Source organism: Macaca fascicularis, chromosome 14 (genome assembly GCF_037993035.2).
Source record: "Macaca fascicularis isolate 582-1 chromosome 14, T2T-MFA8v1.1".
NCBI classification, from domain to species: domain Eukaryota; kingdom Metazoa; phylum Chordata; class Mammalia; order Primates; family Cercopithecidae; genus Macaca; species Macaca fascicularis.
Genome location: NC_088388.1, coordinates 48,987,205 through 49,006,563, shown reverse-complemented (window position 1 = coordinate 49,006,563; position 19,359 = coordinate 48,987,205). Strand labels below are relative to the sequence as shown.

Below are 19,359 nucleotides of genomic sequence, written 5' to 3'. Positions count from 1 at the left end.
GGTGTGAACCACCACACCCAGCCTACTGTTGAATCTTTTAAACCTTGTGAATGCAGTGCTTATTATCTTCCCTTGAGTCTTCAATCTCTCCCTTAATCTGATCCTTTTCTTTCAGCATTTGTTCAAGTATTTCGTATCTTTTTTAAAAAAAGAAGTTGCTCCTAGGTACCACCTACGTTGGGTGTAATTCTCTCATCTATATCTAATTTTAGTAACTTTTCTATTACTGCCTCTATTTCTTACTTCCATCCCCTCCCTCCTCAATCCACTCCAATGTGGCTTCTACCCACCCTTGACACAAGAGCACTGAAAACTTTCGTCAAATCAATTATTGACATTTTCCTAAAACATAAGTACTTGTAAATTCTTCCCTTGACCTGCTAGCAGTACTTAGCATTGTTAACCAGTAGGATATACGCGCTTCTGAGTACATGAAGGGGTTCTGTAGAGAATTTTCCAATCCTATACATCCATATGTATTTGTTCCTAAATTGATCTTCCTTAAAACAACTACTTCGTATTTCACAGCCTTTCTCCCACTAGAGAGGAAAGGCAATACCTCTCAGCCATGCCAGACCTACTGTGTTTAATTGTCCCAGAGAGTAAAATATTTCATGGGTCCAAACAAAGGGACAATTTGAAACATTCGTGTTTATGTTGAGGCCTGAATGACTCCCTTTGCAAGTCAGATGGTTTCTGTCATCTGTCAGATGCCCTCAATGAAACTATCAGACAAGTGAATTGTCAGCTAATTTATTAAAAATAAATTTTGATGAAAGATCACTGATTTTTGGCCTAAGAATTCGGAAGATTGGCATTTCTAAAACCTATTACTGACTTTTTTATCATGTGAGCAAAGTTTCTCAGTGCTTTCATTTATACAAATAGAAAATGGACGTTTTACTACTTTAGGAACTCCAATTATGTGCATGTGTCATTTCCTATCTCTATGTTATTTTTCTTTATAATTCCTGTTCCTTATTCCCCTTATCATGATTCAAACACTGTATACCCCATCATTCCCATTTTCATTTTTGTGATTATTTTTTAACTTCCTGAGTTCTGCCGGCTCACATTTCATTATATCTTCCTTTTTTCTTTTCTTTTTGAGACACAGTTTCACTCTTGTCGCTCAGGCTGGAGGGCAGTGGCACCATCTCAGCTCACTGTAACCTCTGCCTCCCAGGTGCAAGTGATTCTCCTGCTTCAGCCTCCCAAGTGGCTGGGATTACAGGCGCATGCCACCACACCTGGCTAGTTTTTGTATTAGTAGAGATGGGGTTTCTCCATGTTGGCCAGGCTGGTCTCAAACTCCTGGCCTCAAGTGATCTGCCTGCTTCGGCCTCCTCTGATATTGCTTAAGCTGCAATATTAGATCATGTCACAGTAATTAAAAAAAAAAAAAAAAAAAAAAAAACGGGAAGCCAACTGTGAAAATTAGATTATGGCAATATTCTAGGTGAGCCCAAGGGCTTGGACTAGGGTGGTAATGGGAGTAGCAAGAAGTAGATTCTGGATATATTTTGAAGGCAAAACCAACAGTATTTGCTTAAAGATTGGATGTATCATGTAAGAGAGGAGTCTCGAATGAGCTCTTGGCTGGGAGTAATGGTTCATAACCTGTAGTCCCAGCTATTCAGGAAGCTGAGATGGGAGGATCACTTGAGGCCAGGAGTTTGAGGCTGCATTGAGCTATGAATGCACCAGTGTACTCCAGCCTGGGAAACAGAGTGAGACCCTATCTCTTAAAAAAATAAGTTTTGGCTGGGAGTGATGGCTCATGCCTGAAATCCCAGCACTTTGGGAGGCTGAGGCGGGTGGATCACAAGGTCAGGAGATCAAGACCATCCTGGCCAACATGGTGAAATCCCATCTCTACTAAAATACAAAAAATTAGCTGGGCATGGTGGCGGGCGCCTGTAGTCCCAGCTACACAGGAGGCTGAGGCAGGGGAATCGCTCGAACCCGGAAGGCAGAGGTTGCAGCGAGCCGAGATCACACCACTGCACTCCAGCCTGGCGACAGAGCAAAAGACTCCATCTCTAAATAAATAAATAAATAAATATAGTTTTTTGTTTTGTTTTTTTTTTTCTCTTAACTCCTATTTGGGAAGAAATTGCTATATACCTAGATGGGGAAAACTGATGACTCATCTTTAAATGAGATTCTTCGCAGTTATTTGTAGGATTTTCATGTTGGAGAGTGGTCAAGCTAGCAGAAATTTCTTTCATGATTCAGGGTTGTGGGAACCACTGTAACTCTGACGGTGAAGATCAGGCATTATAGGGCTGTCAGAATGCCAGGTCTCTTTTTGTCCTTGCCACTCTGACAGACTGGTCCTACAAATCACTTCACTTAAGGAAGACACTCTAATTAGCTTACTTGGACCCTGCAGAAGCGGCCATCCTCCTGTATTCTCACTTTATATTCACTACCTTTCCAACTCTTTCACCTATTTTAGAGTTAAGAGTTTCAGATGTCTCCTAGTTTTCTTGAAGCTGGAGTTTGCACTTCTGTTTCTCATTATCTGTTGCTTTTGAGTGATTTCCAAGAAAAGAAATGACTTCATTATTCTGTCTCTAAACTAGAAGTACACATTAACTTTAACACCCAAATTACTATGGCTTGAATCCCTGCTGGCTTGATTTCTAAACTTCAGCTTCCCACCCTACTCTCAGAAAGCATCCTCACCATTATTTCTGACACAAGAAAAACCCAAGCAATACCTCCTGTATGTTCCTCACAAGGTGTACCCACCACTATTACCGAACAGCGCCTTTCCTGCTCTCTCCAACTCCCACAACTGCTGTTCATTGCTCTCAAAACTACTTCAAGGGTCAGGCATGGTGGCTCATGCCTGTAATCCCGGCACTTTGGGAGACCAAGGTGGCTGGATCACTTGAGGTCATGGGTTTGAGGCCAGCCTGGCCAACATGGAGAAACCCTGTCTCTACTAAAAATACAAAATTAGCCGGGTGTGGTGGTGCATGCCTGTAATCCCAGCTATTTGGGAGGCTGAGGCAGGAGAATCACTTGAACCTGGGGGACAGAGGTTGCAGTGAGCTGAGATTGCGCCATTCATTGCATTCCAGCCTGGACAACAAGAGTGATGTTATCCCTCCTAAGGCTGAAGTTTCATAAGGCAATTTTGCCTAACAAGCTCTTCAAACCACATGAAGCCATTTCCACAAGAATTAATATATTAGAAATAAAAGATCTATCCAGAAAACTGAGGCCCACATAGCTAATGTAGTAAACTTGAAACTCAGCTTGAAGCTTGCAAATAGTCGAAGCCAAAGGAAAATATGAAATTCAGAATAACCCATGTCTCTGGTTAAACTAGTGATGTGCTTTCTTTTATTCGTTAAGCAGAATATTTCTTGATATTAAGTTCTAAGTGGAACTGTTCACGTGGGCCTTTCCTGTCTGGAGTATTATCCTTAAGCTCATGGTTCTGAGCCAGAAATAATTTTGTGATCCACCCACTTTCCCTGCCTTGGCCAGGGAACATTAGCAATGTTGGGAGATATTTCTGTTTGTGACAGCTGGGAGGCACTACTAGTATCTAGTAGGTAGACTCTAGGGATGCTGCTCACCATCCTTTGATGCACAGGACAGCCCCACACAGCAAGAATTATCTGGCCCAAATGTCAATAATGTTGAGATTGAGAAACCCGCCCTTAAACTCAGGTAAGATGGGCTTCTGCCTCAGGGGCCCATGCTTTAGAGGGCCCTGCATATCAAGAACACATGCATATTGATCCAAGAGCATGTGGGTCCCTCGGTCACTCAGGACCTGGCACTTAGGACAGGCATAGTGCAGCCTATAACTTTAAACATTTAACCTTGCGACTAGGAAAAATCTCCACATCTTTTGTCCTATGTTCTTGAAACAAAAGGTGACTGTCCAAATTCCAAGAAGGTTTATGGGTTTTACCACTGCTGATGTCGGAAATAGACATTGCTTCAGAGTACAGGAGAATTTGAGTGGCAGAAGCACTTCGGTAAGAGAAAAGACTAATTGATTTGTCAAATCTTTCTCACAATGGTGTAATGGATTCTTGCATAATGGAGAGTACAAAGGGCTAACATTCAAATAGTTGACTCCTGAAAGAGAGAAAAGAGTATAAAGAAAATCAATTTGAAGAAAAATGTTAAGAGACAGAGTCTTACTATGTTGCTCAGGCTAGATTCAACCTTCTGGGCTCAAGTAATCCTCCTGCGTCAGCCAAATACCTGGAACTACAGGCATGTGCCACCATGCCTGGCTGAAAATCAAATTTTAAAAGAGAAAATGGATGATAATATTTCAAAACTGACAAGAAATGTCCCACCTACAGGTTTGAGAATCCCTACAAAACCTAAACAGCATAAAGACAAGGAAAACCACACCTAGGTGAGGGAAGGTGTTTCATGCCTATTATACCAGCGCTTTGGGAGGCTGACAGGAGAGGACTGCTTGTAGCCAGGAGTTCAAGACCAACCTGGGCAACATAGCAAGACTCTGTCTCTACAAAAAATTTTTAAAAATTAGCCAAGTGTAGTGGTGCATGCCTGTAGTCCCACTACCCAGGAGACTGAGGCAGGAGGATCTCTTGAGCCCAGGAGTTCAAGGATGCAGTGAGCTATGATCGTGCCACTGTACTCTAGCTTGGTGACAGAACGAGACTCTGTCTCAAAAACAACAACGAAACAACAAAGAAAAATCACACCTAGGCATATTATAGGAAAAATGCCATGAACCAAAGACAAGAAGAAAAATAAATGCAGAGAAAAAAGATGCAATACAATTAAGGGAACAAAAACAGGACAACTGATTTTTTTTTTTTTTTTTTTTTTTTGAGACAGAGTCTTGCTCTGTCACCCAGGCTGCAGCACAATGGCGTGATCATGGTTTACTGCAACCCTGACCTTCAAGGCTCAAGCAATCCTCCCACCTCAGCCCCCTGAGTACTTGGGACCATAGGCAAATGTCACCATGCCCGGTTAATGTTTTAGATTTTTTTGTAGAGACTGGGTCTCACTTTATTGCCCAGGCTGGTCTCGCACCCCTGGGGTCAAGTGATCCACCTGCCTCAACTTCCCAAAGTGCTGGGATTACAGGTGTCAGCCACCATGCCCAGCCAGGACAACTGACTTCTGAACAGAAGCAAAGGAAGCCAGAAACTTCCTGGGTGACAGAGCCAGACCCCCATCTCTAAATAAATAAAATAAAAATAAAATGTAGTGATACCTTCAAAGCACTGAAAAAAAAAAAATTAAAATAACCACCAACTGAGTCCTATACCCAGTGAAAATATTCTTCAAGAATAAAAGCAAAGAAATTTGTGTTGGCCAACCTATGCAGGATTTACGATCATTGAGAGAAGGAAAGCACATGAGGAGAGTCCTACATTCAACCCAGATTTCTTCCTTAGGCCACTTCCAAACCACTGCAAAGGAAACAAGTCCAAACTGAAGTGGCAGCAATCTCACTGGGCAAAAGAAACAGAGATCAGCATTGAGGGCTGTCGAGGTGACGGATTTGAAGGGAAGAGTACTGGAGATGAAGGAACTCTAGAGCCCCCAAAATCTGTACAAAGATGCCCACTTGGGTGCTTGGCTGACTGCCAGGCATACGAACAGGGTGCAACTTTGGGAGTCTATCAAAGAACAGCTGCTTGGAGTCAAATCGCTGCTGAGCAGCTTCTTGGGCTCTCAGCTGCAGCTTTTGGGCTAGACAATCCACCTGAGGAGAAAAGTGGCGTCAAATGCTGAGCTCACACCCCTACCTTTCTTCCTTTCCTCTGGATCTTGGCTCCATAAATTTTTACTGTGTTGACAGCAGTGCTTCAAATGCTCTCCAGTGCTTCAAATGTGTTTTTTAAATCTCAGCCTACTTTTTCCTTGTTCTCAGTGGAAAAGTTGGTTCAAAGCATTCTTGTCCATCATTGATAAAAGCAGAATGCTTTTTTTCTATAATACATTTTGGAGGCTGGGTATGGTGGCTTGCAACTGTAATCCCTGCTACTTGAGAGGCTGTGGTGGATGGATCCCTTGAGCCCAGGAGTTCGAGGTTGTAGAGAACTGTGATCATGCCGCTACACTGTAGCCTGGGTGACAGAAAGAGACGGCCCACCTCTAAATAAATAAAAATAAAACATTTTGGAGAGAAAATTTTAAAAGCCCAAATAAATGAATGGATTAGGATTCCATGCTCATGGATTAGGAGACTCAATATTGTAGAGATGCAGTTCGCCCCAAAGTCATCTAAATGCAATGCGGCTCAGTTTTTCGAAATCCAATTGGAAGTAATGGGGAAGACTTAGCAAGTTGGCTCTGAAATTTATGAGGAAATGCAAAGACCAAAATTAACCAAGACACTTGTGAAGAATAAGAACAAGAGAGATAGAAGCCTTGCTTTCCTGGGTATCAAAACTTGCTATGAAGCTCCAGTAATTAAAATATCATGATATTGGTACACTAGACAAATAGACAATAAAGTAGAAAAAAACAGCCCACAAATAGATTTGCACACATATATATTTGATTTATGACAAAGGTGGCATTCTACAGCAGTAGGAAATAATAGATTCTTCAGTAAGCTGGATATCTATTTGGAAAAAATGAAACCTGACACCCACTTCATACCTTACCTAAAAATCAATTCCAGGTAAACTGTAAATCTGTGAAAGACAAAACAATAATGACTTAAATACAGGACTTTTTTTTTTTTTTTTTTTTTTTTTTTTTGAGATGGAGTCTAGCTTTGTCGCCCAGGCTGGAGAGCAGTGGTGCAATCTTGGCTCACTGCAACCTCCGTCTCCCAGATTCAAGTGATTCTCCTGCCTCAGCCTCCCCAGTAGCTGGGATTACAGATGCCCACCACCACCTCTGGGTAATTTTTGTATTTTTAGTAGAGACAAGGTTTCACCATGTTGTTCAGGCTGGTCTTGAACTCCTGACCTCAGGTGATTTGCCTGCCTCATCCTCCCAAAGTGATGCTGGGATTACAGGCGTGAGCCACCACACCCAGACAGTACAGGATTTTTTTAAACAGAACACAAAACCCCACAGACTATAAAGGGAAAATTTATCAACTCTACTACCTTAAAATTAGTAATGTCTATTCATCAAGATACCATGAAGAGAGTGGAAAAGCAAGCCACAGAGGGGAGAAGATATTTACATACAATCCCTAAGAGGCTGTGGGGCAGATACTTCCCACGCTCTACCTCACATGCTCTCAGCCACGTTTTCCTCTGCTATGGCTATCACTGCTACAGGATGGCCGCCCCAGGGCTTCTCAGTGGCCCCAGTGTGGGGGTCATGTCGAATCACTCATGTGTATGTATGATCTGGAAAAGCGAGGGGCTTAATGCCCCATGGGGACCTCTTGGCCAATAGGGGCCCTGAGCTAGAGGATATGAAAGAAAGGCTCCCTTCTTTCATGTCTCAAGTGGATAATTTTGAGGTGCATTTTACATGGCCCCTCAGAAGGAAGGTCTCAGTGAGACTGAATCCAAGTGTCCCACGACAGTGACCAGCTCTGGAGAAGCCACCCTTCGACTGGTTTCCTCTCCTTTCCTTTCCACTGCGATTCCCTAGGACATTCCCAAATAAATGATCTGCCTGCAAGCCCTGGCCTCAGGCTCTGTTTTCTGGTGGTAACCCCGGCCACCCTAGAAATCTAGAATCCCTACAAATCACTAAGAAAAAGATATGTAACTCAATAGAACAATGGCAAGACATGACAGGCTTTACAAAAAAGGAAATCCAAGTGGTCAAGGAACATTTAAAAAGCTGCTCGACTCTGTTAACGGTTAGGAAGATGCTAGTTAAGCTTACTTCATACTCATCAAAATGGCTAAAATTTTAAAATAATGAAAAGTTTTGGTGGGTATATTACCTACCACTGTGTAACAAATTACCTCAAAACTTGATGGCCTAAAACAACCACCATTTATCATCTCACCATTTCCATGTGTCAGGAATCGGGGCTTAGTTGAGTGTCTCTGGCTCAGGGTCTCCCACAAAGCTGTGATGGAGGTGTGAGCTAGGACTGCAGTCACCCAAGACTTGACTGGGGGATAACTCACTTGCAAGCTCGCTCAGGTGATTGCAGCAGGTCTCAGGTCCTCACTGGCTATGGTCAGGTATCCGTTCCTTGCTGGGTAGACCTCCTCCCACTAGCTCACTACAGGGCTTCCCTCACAGTAAGCAGGTGAGGATGCAAGGGAGGGTGCCCAAGATAAAGGCCTTTTTGTAAACTCATCTTGAAAGTGACATCCATTACCTTCTGTCACATGCTATGCAGTAGAAGTAAGTTACTAGCTCCAGCCCACACCTAAGAAGAGGGGATTACACAGGGTGTGAATACTAAGAGGTGAGGATCTTTGGGGGGCCATTTCAGAAGCTGGCTGCCACAATGAGGATGAACAACAAATCATATAGTGATGGTGGGAGCGGAGCATAAATTAGTACCACTATGTTGGAAAACAGTTTGACATTTTCTACCTAATGTGAAGATATGCTTATCCTCTGACCTAGCACCTCTACACTTAGCATGTGCACCAACAGACATGCATAGAAATGTTAATAGCAGCATTATTTGTAATAGCAATATTACAGTAATGCTATTATAATAGCAATAACATTATTTATAAAAGCCCAAATGTCCTTCAACAGTAAAACAGATCAATAATTGTTGGATATCTATGCAGTGGAATACTATAGTGTACAGCAGCAAAAATGAGTGAAACATAGTTACATGTGACATAAATGAATATAAATGATGTTTAATGAAAAAAAGTTGGACATAAAGGAATTTCTATTTGAGAAAATTATTCTATTTGTAGAAATTTCAGAAAACAGATCAAACTAAGCTACTGTATTTTGTGATGTCTGCTTAGACAGTAACATTGTAAATAGCAAGTAAGTAGTTACCACAAAAGTCCATGGAGTGCTTATCCCTTGCAGGAGTGGGAGGGTGTCCTGAGCAGGGAAGGGCAGGACCAGGGCTGCCAGCACTCTGGCACACTTCTATTTCTTGACTGAAGAGTGGTTACGCGGGTGTTTGCCTTCTGATCACTCACTGAGCTGAACATTTTTTTGCGTGTACTTTCTATATGTATGTTACATTTTGCCATAAAGAAAGGTCTTGACCGGGCATGGTGGCTCATGCCTGTAATGCCAGCACTTTGAGAGGCTGAGGCGGGCAGATCACCTGGGGTCAGGAGCTCAAGACCACCCTGGCCAAGATAGTGAAACCCCATCTCTACTAAAAATACAAAAATTAGCCAGGCATGGAGGCGTGTGCCTGTAATCCCAGCTACTCGGGAGACTGAAGCAGGAAAACTGCTTGAACCCGGGAGGCAGAGATTGTTGTGAGCTGAGATCATACCACTGCCCACTCTAGCCTGGGCGACACAGGGAGACTCCATCTCCAAATTAAAAAAAAAAAAAAAAAAGAATGAATGATCTCAGAAAACTACACACAAACTTACATCCTATTATCTAGTCATGCACAAAAGAAGGCCGAGGGCCTGGCAGAGTAAGCACTCGGCAACTGTCAGCAACTGTCAGCCTGCTTTGGGGGCTCCTTCAGGTGAGAAATCCAGGCACATTCATATCTGCCTCACCCCTTTGCCACGCCAAGGCCCTGAAAGGAAAAGAAGGCAGCAGAGTCCGTAAGCCTTGCCATTTCCAACATGGTTTGCTGTGGAGAGGGCAGAGACCTCTCCATCTGGGAGAGGACCCAGTCTTCTCCCTCAGTCATGGTGGGAGGCAGGGAGTGTAAAGGGGGTGTTGGCTGAGCGGACCTGGGGTCAGGAGTCAGGGATAGGAAGCCCTTTGGAGTAGTCACTGGAGCTCAGCTCTTAAAGACAACCTGCCTGCTCCATGTGGCTTCAGTGAGAAGACACAAAAACCCTCTCTAAGTGCCCCCCCTCCAAGCCCCCCTCCCGGAACTTCAATGAAAAGGTCAAGGGAATTTTCCTCTCCTTTAAATGGAATGAATCTTTCTTGGGCCCAAAAAGAATTATTCATCAGGTGTTCATGGCACTCCACGTGCCTTTACAGGGCCCAGCCGTGCTCTGAGGCACAACAGACAACTTTTTTCCTGAAAGCTCAGTTTATAGGCCAACTTCAAAGCTCAGGTTCTCAGAGCAGGGCACAAGGCTCCAGTTTGAGGACAAACATCAAAGGGAGGCACACAGGTTGATCTGCTGTCGGGTGGACAGCCGCAGGGCTGGAGGGGCGGCCTCCAAGGACGTGGCTGTCCTCTGCAGCTGGAGAGCTCACGGGGGCAGCCTGGCATGGCCCGGCCTTGCAAACCCCAACTTCAAAAGCCCCAGACCATCACTCTACCCACGGCAGGTGACTGCCTGAAATGGAAGGCAGAGGGTGGAGGGCGGAAGACAGAGGTCGGGGGATAGTAGATGACCCCAAACCTGTTTATGCTGCCCAGTCAGGAAAGGATACAGGGTTTAAATGTGGAAGAACCACATCGAGCCTTGCTGTCCCTAAGGGCAAAACCAACCGGGTGAATGCTTCTTGAGTGCTCCCAAGCCAGGGATTGTGTGAGAATTCCATTAGTCCTCACAATGAACCATGGAAGGTAGGTCTTATTATGTTCACGTTTCAGAAGAGAAAAATGAAGCTTACGAAGTCCAGTGGTTTGCCTACCTCAGTAGAGCTGTTGTGAGAATGAAATTAGTTAGTTCACAGAAAATGCTAAGAACAGTTCTCAGCCCCATGGGAAGCATCAGAAAAAATATACATATTGGTTATCATTTACCTGCATTTAAATTAGAGTCACAGAATTAATAAGGGTAGATTGGAATTCCACAGTCCCTGCTCTTATCTACTACTCAAGGGACTTAAAAATAAGAGAGCGAGAGATGCTCTCTGGGGGCTACAGTATAAAACACATAACAGAGCTGAGCAGAGATAGGCAAAGTCATCCCAAAAAGAGAGAGGGCTCCCTGGCCAACAGGCCTTGACTTCATTCATTTATTCATTCGTTGAACAAATTATTTCTTAGCACTCTCTTTGTGGCTGACATCGTTCTGGGCAGAAGGGATAATACAGTGAACAAGATAGTGTCCTTGGTTTCATGAAGCTTGTGTTCTTGTGAGGGAAGCAGTCAATAAACAAGCAAACAAATAAATAATTAAAGAACAAGAATGCGATACATATTAAATGACTGTAACTTAAATGCTGGTAAATAACTAATATGTATATTTTTTCTTCTGATGCTTCCCATAGGAGCAAGAACTGTTCTTAACATTTTCCATGGACTAACTCATTTAATTCTCACAACAGCTCTACTGAGGTAGGTAAAAATATCCTTATTTTCCAGGTGAGGACATGGAGGCGTGGAGAGGGGAAGTAACTTGCCCAAGTCACAGGGCTGACAACCCGGATTTGATTACAGGTAGCCTGGCTCAGTGCATGTCACTTCTGCACTGGGCTGTCTCCCTCCCATGGTGTCAACCTGTGGATGAGGGGCTGGTCAGTCACAGCCACATAGAGAAGAGCCACCTGAAGGGCAGTGCCATCTTCCTCTGTTCCAAAGAGGAAGCCCCAGTCCAGGAATATGACCATCAGGTCTGCGGGACGTTGTCTCCTGTCGTGGAGATAGTACCTCACGTTGGTACAGCTCAGTAACACCAGGACTCTCCAAGACTGCCCTGGTCCTGAAACTTCCATGTCTAAAGAAGACACGCATCCCAACCCCAGGTGGGGCTGGGGGTGGTAGTAGTAGCGTCAGTGAATACCAGTAGCCAATCTGCCTGGCAGTTCAGTTCTCATCCAATTTTCTCCATCTGTCTCCCAAGTCTGGTCAGTGTGACTGTAGCCTGGAGAGACAGCCCCACTCTTAGAGCTGACAAATCTGGTTTCTGAGTCCTAAAGCCCTAAGACCTGTGGCTGGGTCAAGTGTGCTAAGTAACATTTCTCCAAGATGCCCCCAAGGCCATGCTCGCTGTCAGATCGCAGCCACAGAGGGGGTTTCCATTCATCACACAGTAGGCACTGACACAGGCACTTTCCCGAACCTAAGTTTCTCTTCAGGCTATCTGTGTCGTCATCGATTTCACCAGAGATTATTCTTTTTCCAAGGACCCAGAATCCAGCTCTATAGAACCATCATCCCTTTCTCCATCAAAATCTTCCCATAAGTCCCCAGGAAGCTCTTCTGTTTCTCTTTTTTTCCTCTAAGATAATAGCAGCCAATGTAGTGGTTAAAAGCTCCCTGAAGTCAGAGGGATACAAGCTCAAGTTTCAACTCAGCTAATTCCTAGTCATGGGACCATTGTGCCTCAGTTTTCTCAACTATAATATGGGAATCATAATACCTAGAGTATGGGAAGTCTAGACTATGCTATGGTAGAAAATAAACCCTTAAGTCCCAGGGGACAAATATATCAAAGTTTATTTCTCACCCCTGCAAAGTTAGGTGTGGATCTTGGGGCCTCTCCCAGGCAGTTCCCTTCCAAAGTGGAGAGTTAGGGCAAGTCAGTTTGCATCTTGCGGTTCCACTCTCCGAAACATGTGACTTCTAGGTGGCCACTGCAGGGCAAGAGAAAGCTAGAAACAGTGCACTGGTTCTTAAATGCTTCAGCCCAGATGTGACACATCTCACTTCAACTTGTGGTCCACTGTCCAGAGCTGGACATATGGCCTTGCTTGAGTCTAAAGTGGCAGCATGATGGGGAGGAACACATGGTTATCTGTCTGTAGTTACTGTAACTGCCACAGAGAGTAACACAAGGTGCCTGATACATAAGCAGCACTAAATGTAACCAGAATTATTATTATCCAAAATAACCATCTGAAAAATGATTCCGACTAGTGGAGATTCAGGTATGGACTAGATTCACCAGTGGTGGGCGAGTTCCTAGGAGGTGGAAGAGGTGCTGGAGTGTAACCACGATTGTCACTCCCATACCCTCCCCCCTCCCCCCAACCCAGTGCCAAGCTCAGCGTGTCCATTATACGCTCACATGTGTTCAATCTATCAGAACCGTCCCTGGGTTTCTGCCTTGTTGCCCCAGGTCCAGTTCTCCTAGAATAGTGAGAAGTGGGGAAGTGGGAGGCAGAGGTAGACACCCGGTCACTCCAACCTCACCTTCCCGAACAGTCAGCATCTGTGATAAGCTGGGCACTGAGCAAAAGCAAGCCCCGGAGAAGCCCACAGGCTGGCTACCAAAACAAGGTGTATGGGAGCAGATATTGCCTTGCAGAAGTTCTCTTGTTGGTAAGGATCATGAAAATCACCACATCTTGTGAGGCTCGTGCTCTAAGCAATTGCCAGTTTACAAGGAGACTATCACCTTTTGGTGAGCAAGTTTTCCTCTAAATTAGTTAATGCTTGGGACCTTAAATTATAAGCATGAGTGGCCATTACTGGGACCTGCTGATGCCCGGGGCACACTTTGGCCAAGTAGTAAGCGAGACCAGCATATCCCCAGTGACGGAGCCAGCCTGTTCCAGGCTTCATGGCCAGTAGGCATCAAGTAGCTGCAGGTGGAAGAACGTAAACTTGAGAGGACAGTTGTGAGTTCACATGAGGAAAGTCTGAGGGCTCCTGGGAATAACCAGGTGAGACAACAGCAGACTTCTGTGAGCAGCAGGAGGCAGAGGCCATGAAATCTGAGTTACTACTGTCACTGGGACCTTATTTTGCCTAACAGCCAGTGTGGCCTCAAGAAACACAGGTAACAGCAGAAAGTCCTGAAAGTGACAACCAAGAAAATGGATTTCAGATCATTGGAACACCTCTGGGGGCTCCCAGAACAAGGTAAGAGGACTCTGGGGGCAGGGGCTGATGTTCCCACAGTTGTGGGCAGAGAGGGACCCAGAGACTACTGCTTTTCACTGTGATTCTGACCCTACTGTGCTCCTCCAGGCCACTGTCTTCTAGGCTGGAGATTTGGCAAAGACCCTGAAAGGACTTCGCTGGGATGTCCAAGCCCTGGGTTCTCTCGGTGCAGGACCTGACTTTCCAGCTCCTCCCAGGGATGATTCTGCCTCTGAACCTGAATTCTGGGTCTAGGAAGGAGGTGCTTTCCATGCCCAAGAGGCCTCAAGGGGCAACAGAGACTCAGACCAGCATGAGCCAGAAGCTCAGTCAAAAGGAGCCGTGCACCCTCACTGCCCTCAAAGAGAGCCTCCTTCCGTGTAGGGAGAGTGAGACTTGGTGGACAGTTCCAGGGTCCTGGGACAGGATGGCGAAAGGGACTGCTGCCATGGTGCACACAACCAGCAACACATCCAAATCCAAAGACATCAGATCAGTTAAGGATTGAGATGCAGCCCAGGGCTCAGTGGGAAAGCATCTGCAACTGATCAGTGAGGTCCCCCCGGGGGCTGGAGGATGTAGGTGACTGCAGACAGTTACTGCAGCTTCCTGTCTGTCTGTGAGCTCAGTCAAGGGACTCAGCCTCCCACCTTCCTTCCCAGCTCTAGGGCCGAGTATGAGAGAAAGTAAACAGCAATGAGGCCCTTATGCATGAGGACAAAACCCTCTTCCTTTGGAGAAGCCCTCAGCAAGTGCTTCCTGGCTCTCTCAGTTCAAGTCTTCAAGTTAAGCTGTGAAGCCTCTTCCCTATCGCTAAGCAGTTGCCCTTGTGCTCAGAGAGGTCCCTTTTAGGGTCTGCATGAGCTGCTCCAAAGCATGGGGCTGAGCCTTTCTCCCCAAAACCCAGACCTTCCTGGACTGGTAGACACCCTCCCCTGCAGGTCCGCTTCCTTCCTCACCCTGCTCCAACCTCATCTGCATTTAACATCCCTTGTTGGGCTGTGGCAGAGAATACTCAACAGACTCATATTAAAAATGCCCTTTAAAATTCAAAAGCTTTGAACTAAAGAAATACCTTGAGAAGTTTTCATGGAAAGTTCAGCTCCACTGGTTCAATTCACTACACTTAGATGCACCTTTTCAAATAATAGGGAAAAAATGTAACAGGGTCAGACCCAATCAATACGCTTGTTCAAACAGAATTGCAGGGACTGTGATGTGCGCACATTTTGTACTCTGCCTTTGTACCCCGCCACTCGCTCTGAAGAAAGGTTTCTTTGCTAGGAGAGCAATGAAAGTGGTAGCCTTTTGAGTGGAGGTGGCAAAGCCATGGCGTGTTTACCGGGCCGGGAGGGGCTCTGCCATTTTTCATGTCTTCCCCAGCCAGGTCTCTTTGTTCTTTTCATAACGGTGCACAACCCACATGGGCAAAGTCCCTTGCACACCCCAGCATCTGATGCTGTGTCGGAAGCAGAGGGCTCCCAGCATTCGTCTGCCACGTCTCAGAAATGTGATTTGGGGATTAGACAAATAATTTGCTTCTTCTTTCCCACCCTTGGTAAGAACACAAAAGGACTTGCCAGGGAGTCCTCCGCTGTCCTTGCGGGAAATTCCCAAAGCCAAAATGGGCTCCTGTCTGGCTGAGCCTGAGCCAGGGTCTACTCCACCCCACCCCCACCCCTTTAGGCCCCTGGAATGAAACTGTGGGCAGATAGATGGTTCCCTGGCCACGGCCTGCAACCTAAAATAACCAGGAAAATTCTAGAGAACCCAGCTGCCCTGAAGGCAGCCCAGGGGTTAGAGAGAGAGGAAGGGGCTAGCTGCAGCTTACATTCCCACAGACACCAAGGCAGGCAGAAAAGTAAATGATGGAGAAAACAAAACACTTGTTCTCATCGTCTACACTAGTCTGGGCACATCTACTTCATGTGGACTCACAAACCCTACATACGATTATAATAATCTGAATGACATTCTGGACATGTTGAGAATCTTGGCAGTTCAGGAGGTTCAAGAAGGCATTAGGAAAAGATGTTATTCCTAACCCGTTTCATACTAGATCCTAAAATGTTTTTGTTGGTTCTTGCTATAACTAGACATCCAGGGCTCAACCTAGACCCGGGTTAAAGTCAGAATTGAGGAGTGGACACCAGCAAACGGATGCAGAAGTGTGCTCACATCCCCTTCGTCAACTGCAATCTCGTTAAGGTCCTGGGGTCTCCTGGAAGGAAGGGAAGTTGGAATCATAGGGCCACATGGCATTCCCCAGAGTCTTCCCCACCCTGTAGTGTCACCGGCCAGCCAGCACTGTCACAGATGGCCCCATCTTACCTCGGGTAACGAGAGTGCTCTCAAAGCCAGGCCACATCGCCTGCTTACGCAGGATGAAGCTGGAGTGTGCCTTTTCTGAGCATGGTACTCTCCGTCGACTCCAAGTTGAGGGCCTGTCACATACTCCCTCACTCTGTAGATTGAAATCTGGGCCTCAATTCCTGTAGAACAGGGTACCCCTATTCCTTGACGGCACACTCTAAAACCAGCAGCAAGGGAGGGGGTTCCGCATTCCCTCTTACACAGGATAGTATGTGTGAGACAGAAAGTGAGACCAACAGTAAAAAATAAAATAAAAAAACCACTGGCATGTTTTCACTGAGAAAATGTCTACAGATGGCCACCCTGTGGAGTGGGTATTACCTCCTGTGTGGTTCCTTTTTTGGTTCGGGGGGCTTTGCACTCAGTTATGAAATCATTCTCACCACCACCACCACCCCACTTCATCTGTTATGGTGACATTTCCAAGTAATGTTTAAAACCAAAGAGTACATTTTATTTTAAAATTCAAAGAGTTCAGTAGCCAAAAAAGCAGCAGTACCCCCTGTTCGGAATGCCCTGGAATCTACTTTCCCCAATTTAAATAGTTGGAAAGTCACCATGAACCTCGGATGCTCTTCTTGGCAGTAGAGAAAAACTGCCATAACAACAAGCTCAGAAATATACACACCCCTCAATGGAACTGGCTTCTTGCCTTCTGTTTTGAGCATACATCACAAGTCAAAATGAATTAAATACAAATCCAGCTTGCAATGGTCCGTCACTAAGCTGCCTCCCAGGAGCGAGCCAGCAGCATGTGGGTTGGAAGGGGGCCCGCAGCGTTCCCTGTGCTGTCTTGAATTGGACTGCAGTCTGTCTGACAAAACCGGCCCCACGAGGGAGTCCACAGCCCAGCGGCTCCTTGACTGGGATGGGGTAGGGGGTTGCCTTGAGCAGCTGTGGAAGCCTAGCCAGGGGCCCAGAAGCACAGGCCTCCTCACTCCAGGCCTCTACAGTCGATCAAATGTCAAGGAACCATCACCAGAAGAAACTTTTCATAGGTAAATAGAAGCAGGACCGAGAGCTGACAGTGGGGATTTTCCAAAGAAATGGAAACAAATGTACACAGGCCACTCACCAGAGACTATAGCCAGCGAGAAACAGGAAACGTATCAGGTTAATATTTTAATCTGTACATCACATTTTTTTGCAAACCATTACATTTTTAAATTAACTTTTTCTTGCAAAATATTCATTTCATTTTCTCCAAGAAAATCTTACAAAGGCAAAAATAAAATTTTATTTTGGCAAATGTCATGAAGTCGATACTGGCAGCATATGGAGTTAGTTAAAAATAGACAACAACTGCTAAATATATTCAAAATTCTATTTTTTTTTCTGAGCATAGTCAAAGAGAAATTTTCATTTAAAGTGTGGCTCCACCCAATGGAGGTTTTTGTTGTTGTTGTATTTCCATTTAAACGTCATTTTTTATATGCAGAATAATATAAGAACACAACTTAAATAAAGGGCCACAAACACTGCACCTGGCTTGGTAGCCCCCCTCCTCATGTGGGGCTGGAAGTCAAATCAAAGTCCTGCCATTATGGCCATGAGGGATGGTGGGGGCACACTGCTGCCCTCCTGCCACCAGACCTGAGTCCCAGGGAAGCCAACCCGGGATTCTCCAAGGGCAGGCCGCAAAGGTTCCCATCATGGCCTGGTTGGAGGGAAGGGATTTCTAGGTAGATGTCACCCAGTATGGAGTTTATTGCTATAATACAATGAAAGTTGCTTCCTCTCACATTTTCTGTACTTCAATGTGTACTGTTAAAAATGAAAGCAGGCCAGGCGTGGTGGCCCACACCTGTAATCCCAACACTTTGGGAGGCCGAGGCGGGTGGATAACCTGAGGTCGGGAGTTCAAGACCAGCCTGACCAACATGGAGAAACCTCGTCTCTACTAAAAATACAAAATTAGCTGGGTGTGGTGGCACATGCCTGTAAGAACCCAGCTACTCAGGAGGCTGAGGCAGGAGAATCGCTTGAACCCGGGAGGCAGAGGTTGCGATGAACCGAGATAGCGCCACTGCACTCCAGCCCAGGCAACAAGAGTGAAACTCTGTCTCAAAAAAAAAAAAAAAAAAAGAGAGAGAAAGCAAACTGCTTTTTTCTTTCTGACAAGAGCCCTTTGCTGAGGGAAGCCTGTGGGCCCCAGTACTCTTGAACACACTGTTGCCCCTAAGCCAAACCCAAGGGGCAAGGCACAGACTTGGGCTCCATGTGCGATCCTGGTGGAGTTTCACATAGAGCGGGTCATCAGGTCAGGGACAGCTGATCTCTGCAGCCAAGGTTCCCTCTACTCCCAGACAGCACGCCAACCAGCCTCTTGCTGGAGTCTACTGGGAACACCTCTTCAAATCTCACTTTCTCCTAAGGTCATTGGAAGCTGGACTAGCCTCTGCTTGCCCCGCCCTTCTCACCCCCCAACACCTGTCACCCAAAGTACCCGAATCTGTATGTGCAGCTGCAAAGTCCTGCATCCTCACCCTTCCTGCCACTCAGCCCTTGAGGTGAACATTAGAAAATAGATTCCGATTCTAAAATACAGTGTATTTTACAGTGTGTATCAAAAGTGCCTTTGCCATTCATATGTAGAGAGGAGTCTGAGCTAAACCAGTGGGTGCATATTAGGACCTGGTCTGTGGTGAACACCTGTAGTCAGTAAGCTGCTCCTTCCTCCAGCCAGATTCCCTGCTCAGCTGGAAGTGGTTTCCTTGGGGGCAGAAAGGTCTTCTCCTTGGAGGAAGCTGGTTCCACTGGGCCCCTGGCTCCAGGCTTCTCCTTCGTGTGCTGAGTCACGGGTCAGTCACTGCCTGGGCTGGCAAAAAGCACAGGCGACAGTGAGAAGCTGGCAGGAGCCCTGCTCACATCCAGGGAACAGGCACGTCTGCACACACATGACAGAATGGCAGATAGGCGGACAGGCAGAGCAGCAGAGCAGGGGGCTCCGGCAATGCGGCCGCCGCTGTGGGACCCTCAGCTTCTAGGACACATGGGGCTCTCACCCCGCCCTCCCTGCACCCCTACTCCACTGCTAGACACATGCTGGCCCCTAAATTAGGTCCCCATCCTGATAGGGCAAAGACTCTAATAAGGGTGCAGTCTGGCCCTGCCCTTCATTGAATGTGGGTAGCGCTCTTGACCTCTGTGGGCCTTGTTTTTCTAACCTAAAAAACATGGTGGTCATACCCACTTCTTAACAA

General features: G+C 45.9%; 1 protein-coding gene across 35 annotated transcripts in view; it reads right to left on the bottom strand.

The window, feature by feature from the left end:
• Window positions 1–17,265: 17,265 nt before the first annotated feature.
• Window positions 17,266–19,359, bottom strand: part of PLEKHA7 (pleckstrin homology domain containing A7) — a 239,888-nt gene continuing 237,794 nt past the window's right edge. For all 35 annotated transcript variants that reach the window (XM_074014161.1, XM_065528439.1, XM_065528441.1 and 32 more), the window contains one exon: window positions 17,266–18,974. Coding sequence is in view for 13 of the 35 variants with exons in the window: in XM_065528441.1 (XP_065384513.1) it covers window positions 18,952–18,974 (23 nt within the window). In the remaining 22 variants the exon portion in view is untranslated. The remainder of the gene's footprint in view (window positions 18,975–19,359) is intronic.